Source organism: Triticum dicoccoides, chromosome 6B (assembly GCF_002162155.2).
Source record: "Triticum dicoccoides isolate Atlit2015 ecotype Zavitan chromosome 6B, WEW_v2.0, whole genome shotgun sequence".
Taxonomy (NCBI): domain Eukaryota; kingdom Viridiplantae; phylum Streptophyta; class Magnoliopsida; order Poales; family Poaceae; genus Triticum; species Triticum dicoccoides.
This window is the reverse complement of record NC_041391.1, coordinates 653,497,503-653,511,398: the sequence shown is the minus strand read 5'-3', so window position 1 is coordinate 653,511,398 and position 13,896 is coordinate 653,497,503. Positions and strand designations below refer to the sequence as shown.

The window sequence follows — 13,896 nt, the reverse complement described above, 5'->3', positions numbered from 1 at the left end:
ATCGTCGGACGTTTTCGGTCTCCGGAAACTGCTGCCGGGCCTCTCTCCCTCTTCTCTCCTACAGCCCATGGTCTCTACACAGCCCACTAATTCCTCCCGCAGCCCACTAACCTCCCCTCTCTGTCCGGAGCGCACGATCGCGATCGGAGGGCTCCGAAAGCCCCCAAAAACCCCCTAACCCTAGCCCCTAGCCTATTTAAGCACACCCACATGCCATTTTTGGCCTTTCCCTTCCTCCTCCTTGAAATCCGCGCCCCCAATCACCACCAGCCACCTTCCAGCCGCCGCCTCCTCCTCGGATCCGCCGCCGACCACCTCTCCCCGCCACTTGTCGCATCGCCATTGGCCCGCGCCGCCGCAGCCACCGCTCTCGGCCTCTCTCGCAGCGCCACCTGGCTTCCCCGCGCCCCCATCGGCCCGAGGCCGCGCGCGGCCCGCGAAAGCCCATCTGGGCCCGGGTCGGCCCGACCCCGCGCCCCCGCTCGCCCCGATCCGGAGCTTCCCCGCCGCCTCGCCAACTCCCCCGTCGCCAGCTCCCGCCTCAACGCCGGCCACCAGGGCGCCCCGCCGGCGACCTTCAGGCCAGAGCCTTGCCGTCCCTGCTCCCTCTTCCACTTCTTTCCTCCTCCTCTAACCTCCCTCTGCTCGCAGGGCCTCGCCGCCACCATGGGAGCCGAACCCCTCTGCGCCCTGACCCGCGACCCTCCGACCGCCGACGACGCCGGATCTGGGATCCCCGAGGCCGGATCTGCCCGTTCCCGACCTCGGGGGCCTCGCCGGACCACCCCCCCTGCCGTCCCCATTGAGGATCGCTGCCGCCGTCCCTGCACCCTGCCCGTGCGCGAGCAAGGCGACGACCGGCTTCCCCTCCGCGTGGGCCATGGCCCAGCTGCAGCCCAGGCCCAGCCGCGGTCAGCGACCGGCCCAACCGGCCTCCCCTCCCGCGGCCCAGCTCTGCCAGGCCTCCTACACCGACTGGGCCGAGCCCATGGGTGAGGCCCCCAGCCCCTCCAGATTTGGCCTGTTGCTATTTTTTTCCTGTCCAGCGATTTAATCATTATCCAGTGTATTATCAGTTTTACAGAAAACCCCCTAGATTTCATGCATTAATAACGTCTTAACCGTGCATCAGATTAAAATGTTTTATATATGTGAAATGCTTAGAATTTCATCTAGTTTCATAATATGTCATTTTCACCCATGTTAAAAATGTTTAAAATGCTGGTTGTATTTATTTTGCATAATGTCATGTTAAAATGCTTTATTTCATAACTAAATAACCGTAGCTCCATTTTAAATAAACTTTATATGTAAATGGGGTGGAAAAATGCCTAGTTTAACATGGTCCACTTTATTTTCCTGTTTAACAAACATAAAATTATGTTTAGGGCAGAACAGGACCAAATCTAAAATATGCACATGGGGATTTTCCTGAATTGTTGTTTGTTGTTCCGGCCTCATTTAAACTTGTCTAGATAGGTAGTTTTTCTCGTGCTTCACCCCTTGCCATGTTTAATAACATTTAATATTGTTTGGTAGCTTAAACGAGAGAGAAATAAATATTTGATGTGGTGTTTTGTTAATATGCAACTCGTTGCATATTGATCTCCACTTAACTTGTAGTATTGTTTGGTTGCCTTTGCCATGCCATGCCTTATTAAACCGGACATGCATCATACTTGTTTGTGCATCATGCCATGTTCATTCTTGTGCATTTACCATGTTGTTTGTTTCTTTCCGATGTTGCTTCTTAGTTCCGGTAATGTTGTGTTCGTGAGGATTCGTTCGACTGCTCCCGTTCGTCTTCTTCATGGACTCGTTCTTCTTCCTAGCGGGATTTCAGGCAAGATGACCGCTATCCTGGATCTCACTACTATCATTGCTATGCTACTTGCTTCGTTCTATCGCTATGCTGCGCTACCTATTACCTGTTTATCAAGCCATCCCAAATTGCCATGTCAGCCTCTAACCTTTGACACCTTTCCTATGCAAACCATTGCTTGGCTATGTTACCGCTTTGCTCAGCCCTCTTATAGCGTTGCTAGTTGCAGGTGAAGTTGAAGATTGCTTCATGGTGGACAGGATTTTGGTTGGGATATCACAATATCTCTTATATTATTAATGCATCTATATACTTGGTAAAGGGTGGAAGGCTCGGCCTTATGCCTGGTGTTTTGTTCCACTTTTTCCACCCTAGTTTCCGTCATACCGGTGTTATGTTCCCAGATTTTGCATTCCTTACGCGGTCGGGTGATTTATGGGACCTCCTTGACAGTTCGCTTTGAATAAAACTCCTCCAGCAAGGCCCAACCTTGGTTTTACCATTTGCCTCACCACCACCTATATTTTCTCTTGGGAGTAATTAACCCAAGGGTCATCTTTATTTTAGCCCCCCCCCCACCGGGCCAGTGCTTGTCTAAGTGTTGGTCCGAACCAGGCAGACTGCGGGGCCACCTCGGGGCAACTCGAGGGCTGGTTTTACTCGTAGGTTGACCTATCCGGTGTTGCCCTGAGAACGAGATATGCGCAGCTCCTATCGGGATTGTCGGCGCATCGGGCGGCTTTGTTGGTCTTGTTTTACCATTGTCGAAATGTCTTGTAAACCGGGATTTCGAGTCTGATCGGGTCTTCCCGGGAGAAGGTTTATTCCTTCGTTGATCGCGAGAGCTTGTCATGGGCTAAGTTGGGACACCCCTGCATGGGTATAATCTTTCGAAAGCCGTGCCTGCGGTTATAGGCAGATGGGAATTTGTTAATGTTCGGTTGTAGATAACTTGACACCAGATCCGAATTAAAACACATCAACCGCGTGTGTAGCCGTGATGGTCTCTTTTCGGCGGAGTCCGGGAAAGTGAACACGGTTTCTGGGTTATGTTTGACGTAAGTAGGAGTTCAGGATCACTTCTTGATCATTGCTAGTTGACGACCGTTCCGCTTGCTCTCTTCTCGCTCTTATTTGCGTATGTTAGCCACCATATATGCTTAGTCGCTGATGCAGCCTCACCACTTTACCCCTTCCTTTCCCTTTAAGCTTTGCTAGTCTTGATACCCATGGTAATGGGATTGCTGAGTCCTCGTGGCTCACAGATTACTACAACAACTGTTGCAGGTACAGGTTATGCGATGATCATGACGCGAGAGCGATGCTTGCTTGCGTTGAGTTCTTCTTCTGCTTCTGCTTCGATCAGGGGATAGGTTCCAGGTCGGCAGCCTGGGCTAGCAGGGTGGATGTCGTTTGAGTTTCTGTTTGTGATTCATCCGTAGACGGATGATGCTCTTATGTATTGTAATGTTGTATTCGTGTGGCATTGTATGCCTTATGTATGTATCCCCATCTATTATGTAATGTTGATGTAATGATATCCACCTTGCAAAAGCGTTTCAATATGCGGGTCTATCCTTGGTGGGACCTTCGAGTTCCTTTTGGATAGGGTCGCATATTGGGCGTGACACCAATAATAATGATGATGATGATGATAAACATCTTTGCATATTAATTTTTTTCAAATATATTGTTTAAAGAAATAACGGCCTGGGGCGGTGACATCGCGCGGTTGACATTGACTTGGTGTGACACGGAGAAAACATCACGCTGGTCGAAAACAAGAGCTCGCAGGCGACATCGTTGTCACCACGCATTAACTGCCTGTATACAAAAAACGATACAGGTCGAAGCAATAATTCCAGAGAAAAATGTACTGCGCTCTAAAAATAATTTGGACAGGTAGCACCTGGCAGTAATATAAGGGGCTGGCCAAATCAAAGATAGACGAAGCAAAGTCTGATTAAATGTTGTCCGGCCGCACACATAGAGTTGGTCGGATCATAGGTAGGAAGCGACAAAGCCGTCCGCCAGACGATCTTCATACGAGAGAGTTGAGTTGATCTGTCAACCCTCGGGAGATGTGCTTCCTTAATGATCAATGGCACTTCAAAACAAATTTGCACCGTGATCAAACCTTGAAAATTGCAAAACAATTAGTTCCATGCATGCTGACGTACATGGAATACAAACTAATTATTAGAGTAGTTTATTTTCTCAAGGCTTAATTGAATTAGGAGGAGAGAGAGTGGAGTTGGATCTCCCTGATGATCTCCTAGTGCACATAGCAATTTTGGGGGAGAAAAAAGAGCTTTGAATAATCTGCCCACGTGAGACTCCGGCCATGTGCCAAATTTGATTTTCTTGTCGGCTGCCGAACAGAACCTTACGTCTCCGGAAAACAGCAATACAGCCTAGAACTCTTCGGACGGCGACCATAGTGATCTACGTACATAAGACAGTGCAAACTAACAAAGTATATGTGGGTACAAATAATTTATGCACTATATTTTTAACTGAATAATATAACCTGACTTATTTGGATGACACGCGAAGTGACTGCTGATTCATAACGTGGCGCAGTGCATCAGGTCAGCCGGGTCATGGCCGAACAGTCCGCTGTATCGCGGACATGAAAACAGCCAGGTTGCAAGGTCGGCACGACAGAGTGGCAGCACGGAGAGGCTAGCGCAAGGACGCGTGCTGAAGTGATGACATAACTTGGTCGGCACGAGCAGGACGACGATGTTGGCTCACCAAGGTGGCGGTGTCGTGCAGTCGAGGTCAACTCATTGCGGATCGTTGGCGTGGGACAATGAAGGCATGACGAAGTCCCAACTCGCATAGCAGTACAAATTCCAAACACGGTGTTCATCGGACCTTGAACAAAAAATAGGTTGGCCATCACGTAGGCCGTACTGCGACCTGCGTATACAAAAGACAATACAAACAGCAGGGAATATACTGGCACAAGCAATTTGAACAGTACAGATTGAGCAATAGGAACAATATCACCTATTTTTCTTTTGGCGTGTGCGTAGCTTGGTCTTCACAAGAAAGTACTTTAGTAAAGTAGTAGTAGTACGGCTTCCTGGATGGCCGCTGCCCGATCAAGAGTGTCCTTGACTCAATGGCACTAGCCATCCTCGGCCTGCACTCCTCTAGACCGACGCCGAGTAAGATGCCTGCAGCCAATGCCCAACCAATCTTGGATGTACTCATCATTACGATCGGCCGCCGTCTTTTACTGATCTCTGGACCCCAGTAAAATGCCATATGTGCATACGAGCACGCCACCGTAGAAAATTGTTTGGACTTTGATCTCACCTAAGTCTGTGAACCAAGTTTGCAAACCGGCAATAAAAAATTCCCACAAACTTGTATGGATCAGCTTTGATTGAAAAACTATCACCTGATCATTGATTTCCACTTCCTTCAAACCGTGACGATCACCTAGCAGGCTTTGAATGAAAGCACCACTGTCAGTTCGATATCCGGTGTATCTCGTAGTAGGGGTCCTAAGTTAGGCCTCTTGGAGCTATGGTAACACGGACACGGGATTTTACCCAGGTTCGGGCTCTCTCGAAGAGGTAATACCCTACGTCCTGTTTTTGATTGTATTCATATGGGGTGTAGTACAAAGTACAAGTATCTACCACCAGATTGTTCTAATGAATATGAGATGTTCTATTGAATAACTTGGCCTCGATTTATATAATGCACCAAAGGCCTAGGGTTTAGAGGAGTCTTCGTCTTGGGTGCCAATTCTTGTGGAATCCTCCTTGTATGCGGCATGGGCTGCCCGAAGTGGCTGTCGGTGTACAAAAGCAGGGGTTCTCCTTTTGACCCATTTACTTGTGCACGGGCAGTTAGAGCCATGCGCCACGGCCGCACATAGAAGGGCAAAGGAGGGGAGCCAGAGAGGAGTCGAAGGCACAAGACAATCAGCGCGATGACAAAGACCAAGATCACAAAGAGCAGATGGACGAAGCAGGTTCCCCTGGCAAGACCCTTGCCGGGGCAGCCTCAGTGGCCCCGGCAAGCCCCTTTGCCGGGGCAGTGATAACCCACAAGTATAGGGGATCGCAACAGTTTTCGAGGGTAGAGTATTCAACCCAAATTTATTGATTCGACACAAGGGGAGCCAAAGAATATTCTCAAGTATTAGCAGCTGAGTTGTCAATTCAACCACACTTGGAAACTTAGTATCTTCAGCAAAGTGTTTAGTAGCAAAGTAATATGATAGTGGTGGTAACGGTAACAAAAGTAAAGACAGCAAAAGTAATGTTTTTGGTATTTTGTAGTGATTGTAACAATAGCAACGGAAAAGTAAATAAGCGAGAACCAGTATATGGAAAACTCGTAGGCACCGGATTAGCGATGGATAATTATGCCGGATGCGGTTCGTCATGTAACAGTCATAACATAGGGTGACACGGAACTAGCTCCAGTTCATCAGTGTAATGTAGGCATGTATTCCGTATATAGTCATACGTGCTTATGGAAATGAACTTGCATGACATCTTTTGTCCTACCCTCCCCTGGCAGCGGGGTCCTATTGGAAACTAATGGATATTAAGGCCTCCTTTTAATAGAGAACAAGAACAAAGCATTAGCACATAGTGAATATATGAACTCCTCAAACTATGGTCATCCCCGGGAGTGGTACCGATTATTGTCACTTCGGGGTTGCCGGATCATAACACATAGTAGGTGACTATAGACTTGCAAGATAGGATCTAGACCACACATATATTCATGAAAACATAATAGGTTCAGATCTGAAATCATGGCACTCGGGCCCTAGTGACAAGCATTAAGCATAGCAAAGTCATAGCAACATCAATCTCAAAACATAATGGATACTAGGGATCAAACCCTAACAAAACTAACTCGATTACATGATAAATCTCATCCAACCCATCACCGTTCAGCAAGCCTACGTTGCAATTACTCACGCACGGCGGTGAGCATCATGAAATTGGTGATGGAGGATGGTTGATGATGACGACGGCAACGAATCCCCCTCTCCGGAGCCCCGAACGGACTCCAGATCATCCCACCCGAGAGAGATTAGGGCTTGGCGGCGGCTCCGTATCGTAAAACGCGATGATTTCTTCTCTTTGATTTTTTCTCTCCCCGAAAGCCAATATATGGAGTTGGAGTTGGCGTCGGAGGGCCACCAGGGGGCCCACGAGGTAGGGGGGCGCGCCCAGGGGGGAGCGCCCCCCACCCTCGTGGACAGGGTGTGGGCCCCCTATTCTTCATCTTTTGCGAGGATTTTTTTATTGTTTTTTCTAAGGTGTTCCGTGGAGTTTCAGGTCATTCCGAGAACTTCTATTTTCTGCACAAAAAACAGCACCATGGCAGTTCTGCTGAAAACAGCGTCAGTCCGGGTTAGTTCCATTCAAATCATACAAGTTAGAGTCCAAAACAAGGGGAAAGTGTTTGAAAAAGTAGATACGACAGAGACGTATCAACTCCCCCAAGCTTAAACCCTTGTTTGTCCTCAAGCAATTCAGTTGACAAACTGAAAGAGAAAAAGAAAAACTTTTACAAACTCTGTTTGCTCTTGTTGTTGTAAACATGAAAAGCCAGCATTCAAGTTTCAGCCAATATTATGAACTAACCATACTGACAATAACACGAAGGTCTCACAATTACTCATATCAATAGCATAATCAGCTAGCGAGCCATAATAACAAAACTCGGATGACAACACTTTCTCAAAATAATCATAACATAATATAACGAAATGGTATCTCGCTAGCCCTTTCTAAGACCGCAAAACATAAATGCAGAGCACCTTTAAAGATCAAGGACTGACTAAACATTGTAATTCATGGTAAAAGAGATCCAGTCAAGCCATACCCAATATAAACCAATATTAATGAATGCAAACGACAGTGTGCTCTCCAGCGGATGCTTTTTAATAAGAAGGTTGATGACTCAACATAAAAGTAAATAGATAGGCCCTTCGCAGAGGGAAGCAGGGATTTGTAGAGGTGCCAAAGCTCGGTTTTAAAATAGAGATTGAATAACATTTTGAGCGGCATACTTTTGCTGTCAACGCAACAACTATGAGATGACGATATCTTCCATGCTACACAAATTATAGGCGGTTCCCAAACAGAATGGTAAAGTATATACTCCCCCTCCTCCACAAGCATCAATCCATGGCTTGCTCGAAACAACGAGTGCCTCCAACATCCAACGGGTCCTAGGGCGAGTTTTGTTTGCAATTAGTTTGATTTAGTTTGCACAAAGCATGGGACTGGGCATCCCGAAGACTAGCCATTTTCTCGTGAATGAGGAGCGGAGTCCACTCCTCTTGAGAATAATCGCCTAACATGGAAGATAAGGGCAGCCCTAGTTGAAACATGAGCTGCTCGAGCATACAAAACAGAATTTCATTCAAATGTTTGGAGTTTGGCACATACAAATTTACTTAGAACGGCACATAGATACCAAATATAGGAAGGTATAGTGGACTCATATGGAACGACTTTGCGGTTTAAGGAGTTTGGATGCACAAGCAGTATTCCCGCTTAGTACAGGTGAAGGCTAGCAAAAGACTAGGAAGCGACCAACTAAGAGAGCGACAACAGTCGTAAACATGCACTAAAATTAATTTACACCGAATACAAGCATGAGTAGGATATATTCCACCATGAACATAAATATCATGAAGGGTATGTTGATTTGATTCAACTACATGCATGAACATGTGCCAAGTCTAGTCACTCAATTCATTTAAAGGAGGATACCATCCCATCATACCACATCATAATCATTCTAATAGCATGTTGGCCCGCAAGGTAAACCATTATAACTCATAGCTAATCAAGCATGGCACAAGCAAGTATAATCTCTAAATGTCATTGCAAATATGTTTACTTCATAATAGCTGAATCAGAAACAATGAATCATCATATTTACAAAAACAAGAGAGGTTGAGTTCATACCAGCTTTTCTCATCCTAATAAGTCCATCATATATCATCATTATTGCCTTTCACTTGCACGACCGAACGAAGTGTATAATAATAAGAGTGCACGTGCATTGGACTAAGCTGGAATCTGCAAGCATTCAACTCAAGAGAGAAGAGAAGCAATATGGGCTCTAAGTTAAATAAACAATCATGCATATAAGAGCCACTAAGCATTTTCAATATGGTCTTGTCGACCCCCAAAGAAAGGAAAAGAAATAAAAACTATTTACACGGGAAAGCTCCCAACAAGCAAAAGAAGAACCGGAAATATTTTTGGGTTTTCATTTTAATTCTACTACAAGCATGGAAAGTAAACTAACTAATTTTTTTGTTTTTTCTTAAAGTTTAACAAACACACAAGAAGAAAGCAGAAAAAGAAAGTTAAACTAACATGGATAATACAATGAAAGAGTATGAGCACCGACATCTAGCAATGAGTGTGTGTGAACATAAATGTAATGTTGGTGGGAAATACGTACTCCCCCAAGCTTAGGCTTTTGGCCTAAGTTGGTCTATTGCCAGGGATAGCCTAGCGGATACACTACTGGAATCAGGGAATTTGCCGTCTGTAAATTCTTTGCCGTCAGCTAGCGGACGGCAAAGACGTTCTTTGCCATCAGCTACCAAGAAGCTGACGGCAAACAAATGTTGGACCGCGAAGAAGGTCTTTGCCATCCGTCATTTCTTTGCCGTCCGCTGGTTGACGGCAAAGAATCTTTGCCGTCCACTGGCTGACGGCAAAGAGGGAAGTGGCATCCACTAATGAAAAAACTAACGGCCACTTTCTTTGCCGTCTGCTAGCGGACGGCAAAGAGCCCGAAAGCAGACGGCAAAGAAAATAACCTAACGTATCTAACGGCCGCCCCCGGCACCCACCCACCCACGACCCACACAGCCTTGGGCCCCACCCACGATGCACACACGCCCAACCCACGCGCACACACACCCACGTTGGATCCCATCTCTCTCGTCTTTCTTGATCCCCTTTCACCACCCCACGCCGCCACCAGATTTCGGCGATCCCCGCCGTTCCCCACCGCCCAGCTCTCCTCCCCGAGGTCACCTCTCCCTGCTCACCATCTCCACTGACCGGTTTCTCTCCTCGCCCAGGAGAGTCCCGCCTCCTCGCCGCCAAGGCCGCCGCCGCCCGCCGCCTCGAGCGGCGCCGCCTCCTCCTCGAGCGCCACGCCGTAGACCTCGCCTCCCGCGCCCTTGCCGCCCGCGCTGGCATCAACGCCACCCACGCGCGCCACCTCGCCGTCGCCCGCGACATCAGCTCGACCAACGGCGAGATCGAGGACGCGCAGCAGAAGGCGGAGGAGTGGGACCGCTTCTACGAGTCCAAGAGGAAGGAGATGGAGGAGTTCCGGCCGTCATCTCCACAGCCTCCATCCACCCCGGCCGCAGCCACTTCTCAACCCCACGAGCAGCCTCCTGGCCTAGTTCCTCGTCACCGTCCTCCTCCCGGTCCCTGTCCACCTCCGCCTCCACCTGGTAGTCCCAGAGGCGACGATTCCCCGTCGCCTCGGCCGCCGTAGAGCTCTGCGAGGCCTCCACGGGTGGTGGAGACTCCGTCCGCGTCATCGAGACGCCGCAGCCCAACTCAAGTGTTAGCCCCAACTTGATTCTGATGAATTTTGCTTGATTCTGATGGTCATGGTGTGCTGCTTTGCATGTTAAGTTCAGCGTGGAGGTGCCTCCCTTGATATGCAGAGCAGCGGGTTGCACTCGGACGACGCTGGGATCGGGGCTGCGGAAGCCAGGAAGGCCGACCTCATGGCTAAGAAGGCCAAGCTGGACGAGACCCTGGCTGCAGCCCGCCAGTTCAGAGCACTGCTTCGGCAGTAGCTCCAGAAAGCCTTCGCGTCACAGGTTAGGGATCAAAAGGCAGCACAAAACTGACTAGTTATGTGGTACAAGCAAAACGACATTCATTAGCTAGCTCATCAATCCCTTCGGATTAAGGATGCAATGCAAGTGTGGCGGGCTAGTGGACAGTAACATAGTAGTACAAATGTAGTGTTACTTTTAGGCAAATGTTGAGCAAATTTTGAACTAATGGATGAGTTTCGTGGGACGAAGCGGGCTGCCACTTGCACTCCTACTGATGAAACGAACTTCAAATGACTCTACATGTAGATACATGCTTTTTATTTCAGTCTTGTTTAGAGGAGGCCCCGGCGGCGTCGAGCTGCTGTTGCTGCGGGCACAGCAACGTCGGCGTGGTCGGGATGTTCGCAGCCCTTCAAGATTCTCAACGGCGGCGTCTCGGCGCTGATGGCAGAGTCCACGGCGAGCATCGGCGGGTACAGGTTCAGATCATCCATGAATTGGTAGTTATTGGTCATATTTAGTTGCATTTTGGTCAGTCCGGTTGTGGCTATGGAGCACTTATTTTGGTCATGTGCTAGATCTGTCATGTAGGAGTATTTGGCAATGGATATTTGCTCATATAGAATTTTGATAATCAACTAGGAATTACAATTAGAATCAAAGCAATGCTACTTGTACTCCTTTCATGATAAAAAGGCTACTCGTAGGACCCTTGTAGGAGACCATCCTCAAGATTGACGAGAAGATGAGGTCTGGACCCTTGTAGGAGACCATCCTCAAGCAGCGCTAGATGTAACTTGAGTGCTTCAAACCCAATCCGTGCTTGCTCCTCTTAATCAACTAGATTATATTAATTAATACTAGCTACTGAACTTCTTGGATTATGTTACCAATTTTGATGATGGGCGTCCATCTATTATATTAGTAATTTGATTTTGGTAGTACCGTTGAATTTGGTTGCTGCTATTCATTTATGTATGTGAAGGAGTTTGATAATGTGCTCTTTTTTTTTGTTTGCAAAATGAAGGACGCTGCATCCAGGTAGTGGGAATAGTTAGTCCTTGCTATCAATGGTAGTAGCATTTTTCACTGTTGAGTATGAGGGAATTTGATGATCATCTACTTTTGCCTATCATCTACTTCTAATGTTTTCCATGAAAGTGACACGTGATCTTCCTTTGTTTTTCTTTTAGCTGATAGTATGATAATTGCTTGCTTGGCAGAAGTTATGGTTGTGCTGTTTCTTAGGTAAATAAAGAAACTAACATTTAGTTTGATTTGGAGCGCCTCTTGTTGTACCACAGTTCCTTCTCTTAGAGTTGTACTTGTACAGCAGGTTTTGGATTGGGAGGGGAAAATGCTCTTCCTTCAGTCTCTGTTGAAGTCAAACCCATCCATGCAAAATTTGTACTATAGTACAATTAATGTAGATGAATATATATGCCTTGGAATTTTATTGTGCATGCCATTCAACTAACTTGCTCTTGTCCATGCAGATGGAGTAGGAGGACGAGCGGCAGCAGCAAATCAGCCTGATGATGACGGGGTGCAGAAGGCAATGGTGATGATGCTGATGGCATGAAGAAGGCTGATGACCACAACATGGACCTTTTGGCATTTAGATATGGCAAACACAGGCGGCGTGGAGACAACAACTTGGACCACCCACCTCCCTTGCCTTTTTAATTTTGGTTGTGGTGGTTGCATCACCGTCGCGGTCGCAAATCAGTATGTAGTGTGCTTGTGGAGTTGGGTCTGGACCGCAGTGTCCATCCAGTAGGTTAGGTGTTGTTGCTGATAGATCCCATGATGCTCACCTAAGTTTTGTGTTATGTGGAGGCCAACCTTTGTGATCTTATTTGTCAACATTTGTGTGATCTCGTCTTACTTTGTGATACAAGTTGTACGATATATATGTTTTTATGGATGATCTTGTGATGTTCTTTTTTTCCTGTGGTCTATGTTAGATATTTGTGATATATGCATGGGCTATACATAAGAATATGAATTGCTGAACATACTGTAAATCAATGACAGAGATGGCAAAGAAGGAGATTTGCCGTCCGTGCATCTGGACACTTTGCCTAGAGCCGCGGACGGCAAAGGCCTGCCGTGTAGTGACGTCCAGCTGACATCATTCGGCGGACGGCAAAGGCCGGACAAATTTTGCCGTCAGCGGTGGACGGCAAAGGCTGCCGTTAGCCACCTAACAGACTAACAGCGTAATTATTGTCGTCTGCTTTCTTTGCCGTCAGCTGCTGATGGCAAAGGTCCCTTTGCCGTCAGCCGCCGAAAGCAGACGGCAAAGTAGCTGTTTGCCGGATCTTACTTTGCCGTCCATGTTTGTCGTCCGCGACGCAGCTGCTATCGCCACCTGAGCTATAGCGTGGCGTCGCGCAGCCTCCACTCTCCTTTCATACTCATCTGCCTCCTCTCTGGTAATAATATATCTTCTTTTTGCCTGTGAATCAAAGAAAATAGGAGCAGGAAGAGCAACATGGACTACACGACGTCTGTCAAAGATTAGTCGATACTGGAGAGGTGGTTCATTCCTCTTGACAAACTGGTGGGAAACCATAGAATCAAAGTCTAAATAAGAAGGGGGTAATTGCATATCACCCTCAGGAATGTCTATCTCAAGAAAATTAGCTAAGCGGGTTGCATAAATTCCTCCAAAGAAATCTCCGCTATGTCTATTCTGATGCAACCTGCGAGCTAGAATGGCTCCCATATGATAAGATTGGTCTCCTAACACAGCACTCCTGAGAATACTGAGATCAGGGACACACATGTGACATGCTTCATCCTTAGCATTTATGCATCTACCTACGAAGAGAGCAAAATAATGTATAGCAGGAAAGTGAATGCTCCCTATAGTAGCTTGCGTTATATCTCTAGATTCCCCTACAGTTATTCTAGCAAGAAAGTCTCTATATTCAGATTTAGGGGGATCTCTGACATTACCCCAAGATGGAGGTTTGCAAGAAGAAGTAAAATCCTCTAAGTCCATGGTATAAGATTTGTCATAAAGGTCAAACATGACTGAAGGAGAATTATGCGAAGATGAAAACTCAAACCTCTTCACAAATGAACTTGTGAGATCATAATACTGGGGACATTTGTCAGCTTCAAAGTCCTCAAGACCGGCATTACTCAAATATGTGCTAAATTCTTCTTTGATACCCACTTGATTCATAAAATTTTCCGATGGCCATTCACAAGGCCTCACAGGAGCGTCTCTTGGTGGTTC

General features: G+C 47.1%; 1 protein-coding gene and 1 long non-coding RNA gene across 2 annotated transcripts; both read left to right on the top strand.

Annotated features, from left to right (window-relative positions):
• Window positions 1-210: 210 nt before the first annotated feature.
• Window positions 211-10,408, top strand: LOC119321401 (proteoglycan 4-like). Its single transcript, XM_037595095.1, has 2 exons — window positions 211-754; window positions 9,798-10,408. The coding sequence occupies exons 1-2, from the start codon at window positions 211-213 to the stop codon at window positions 10,349-10,351; spliced, it is 1,098 nt and encodes a 365-aa protein (XP_037450992.1). The 3' UTR covers window positions 10,352-10,408.
• A 118-nt stretch (window positions 10,409-10,526) lies between these two features.
• On the top strand, window positions 10,527-12,596 carry LOC119321722. The gene is made up of 3 exons (XR_005155159.1): window positions 10,527-10,685; window positions 10,953-11,125; window positions 12,143-12,596. It is a non-coding gene; the product is annotated as an uncharacterized LOC119321722 (long non-coding RNA).
• Window positions 12,597-13,896: the final 1,300 nt, after the last annotated feature.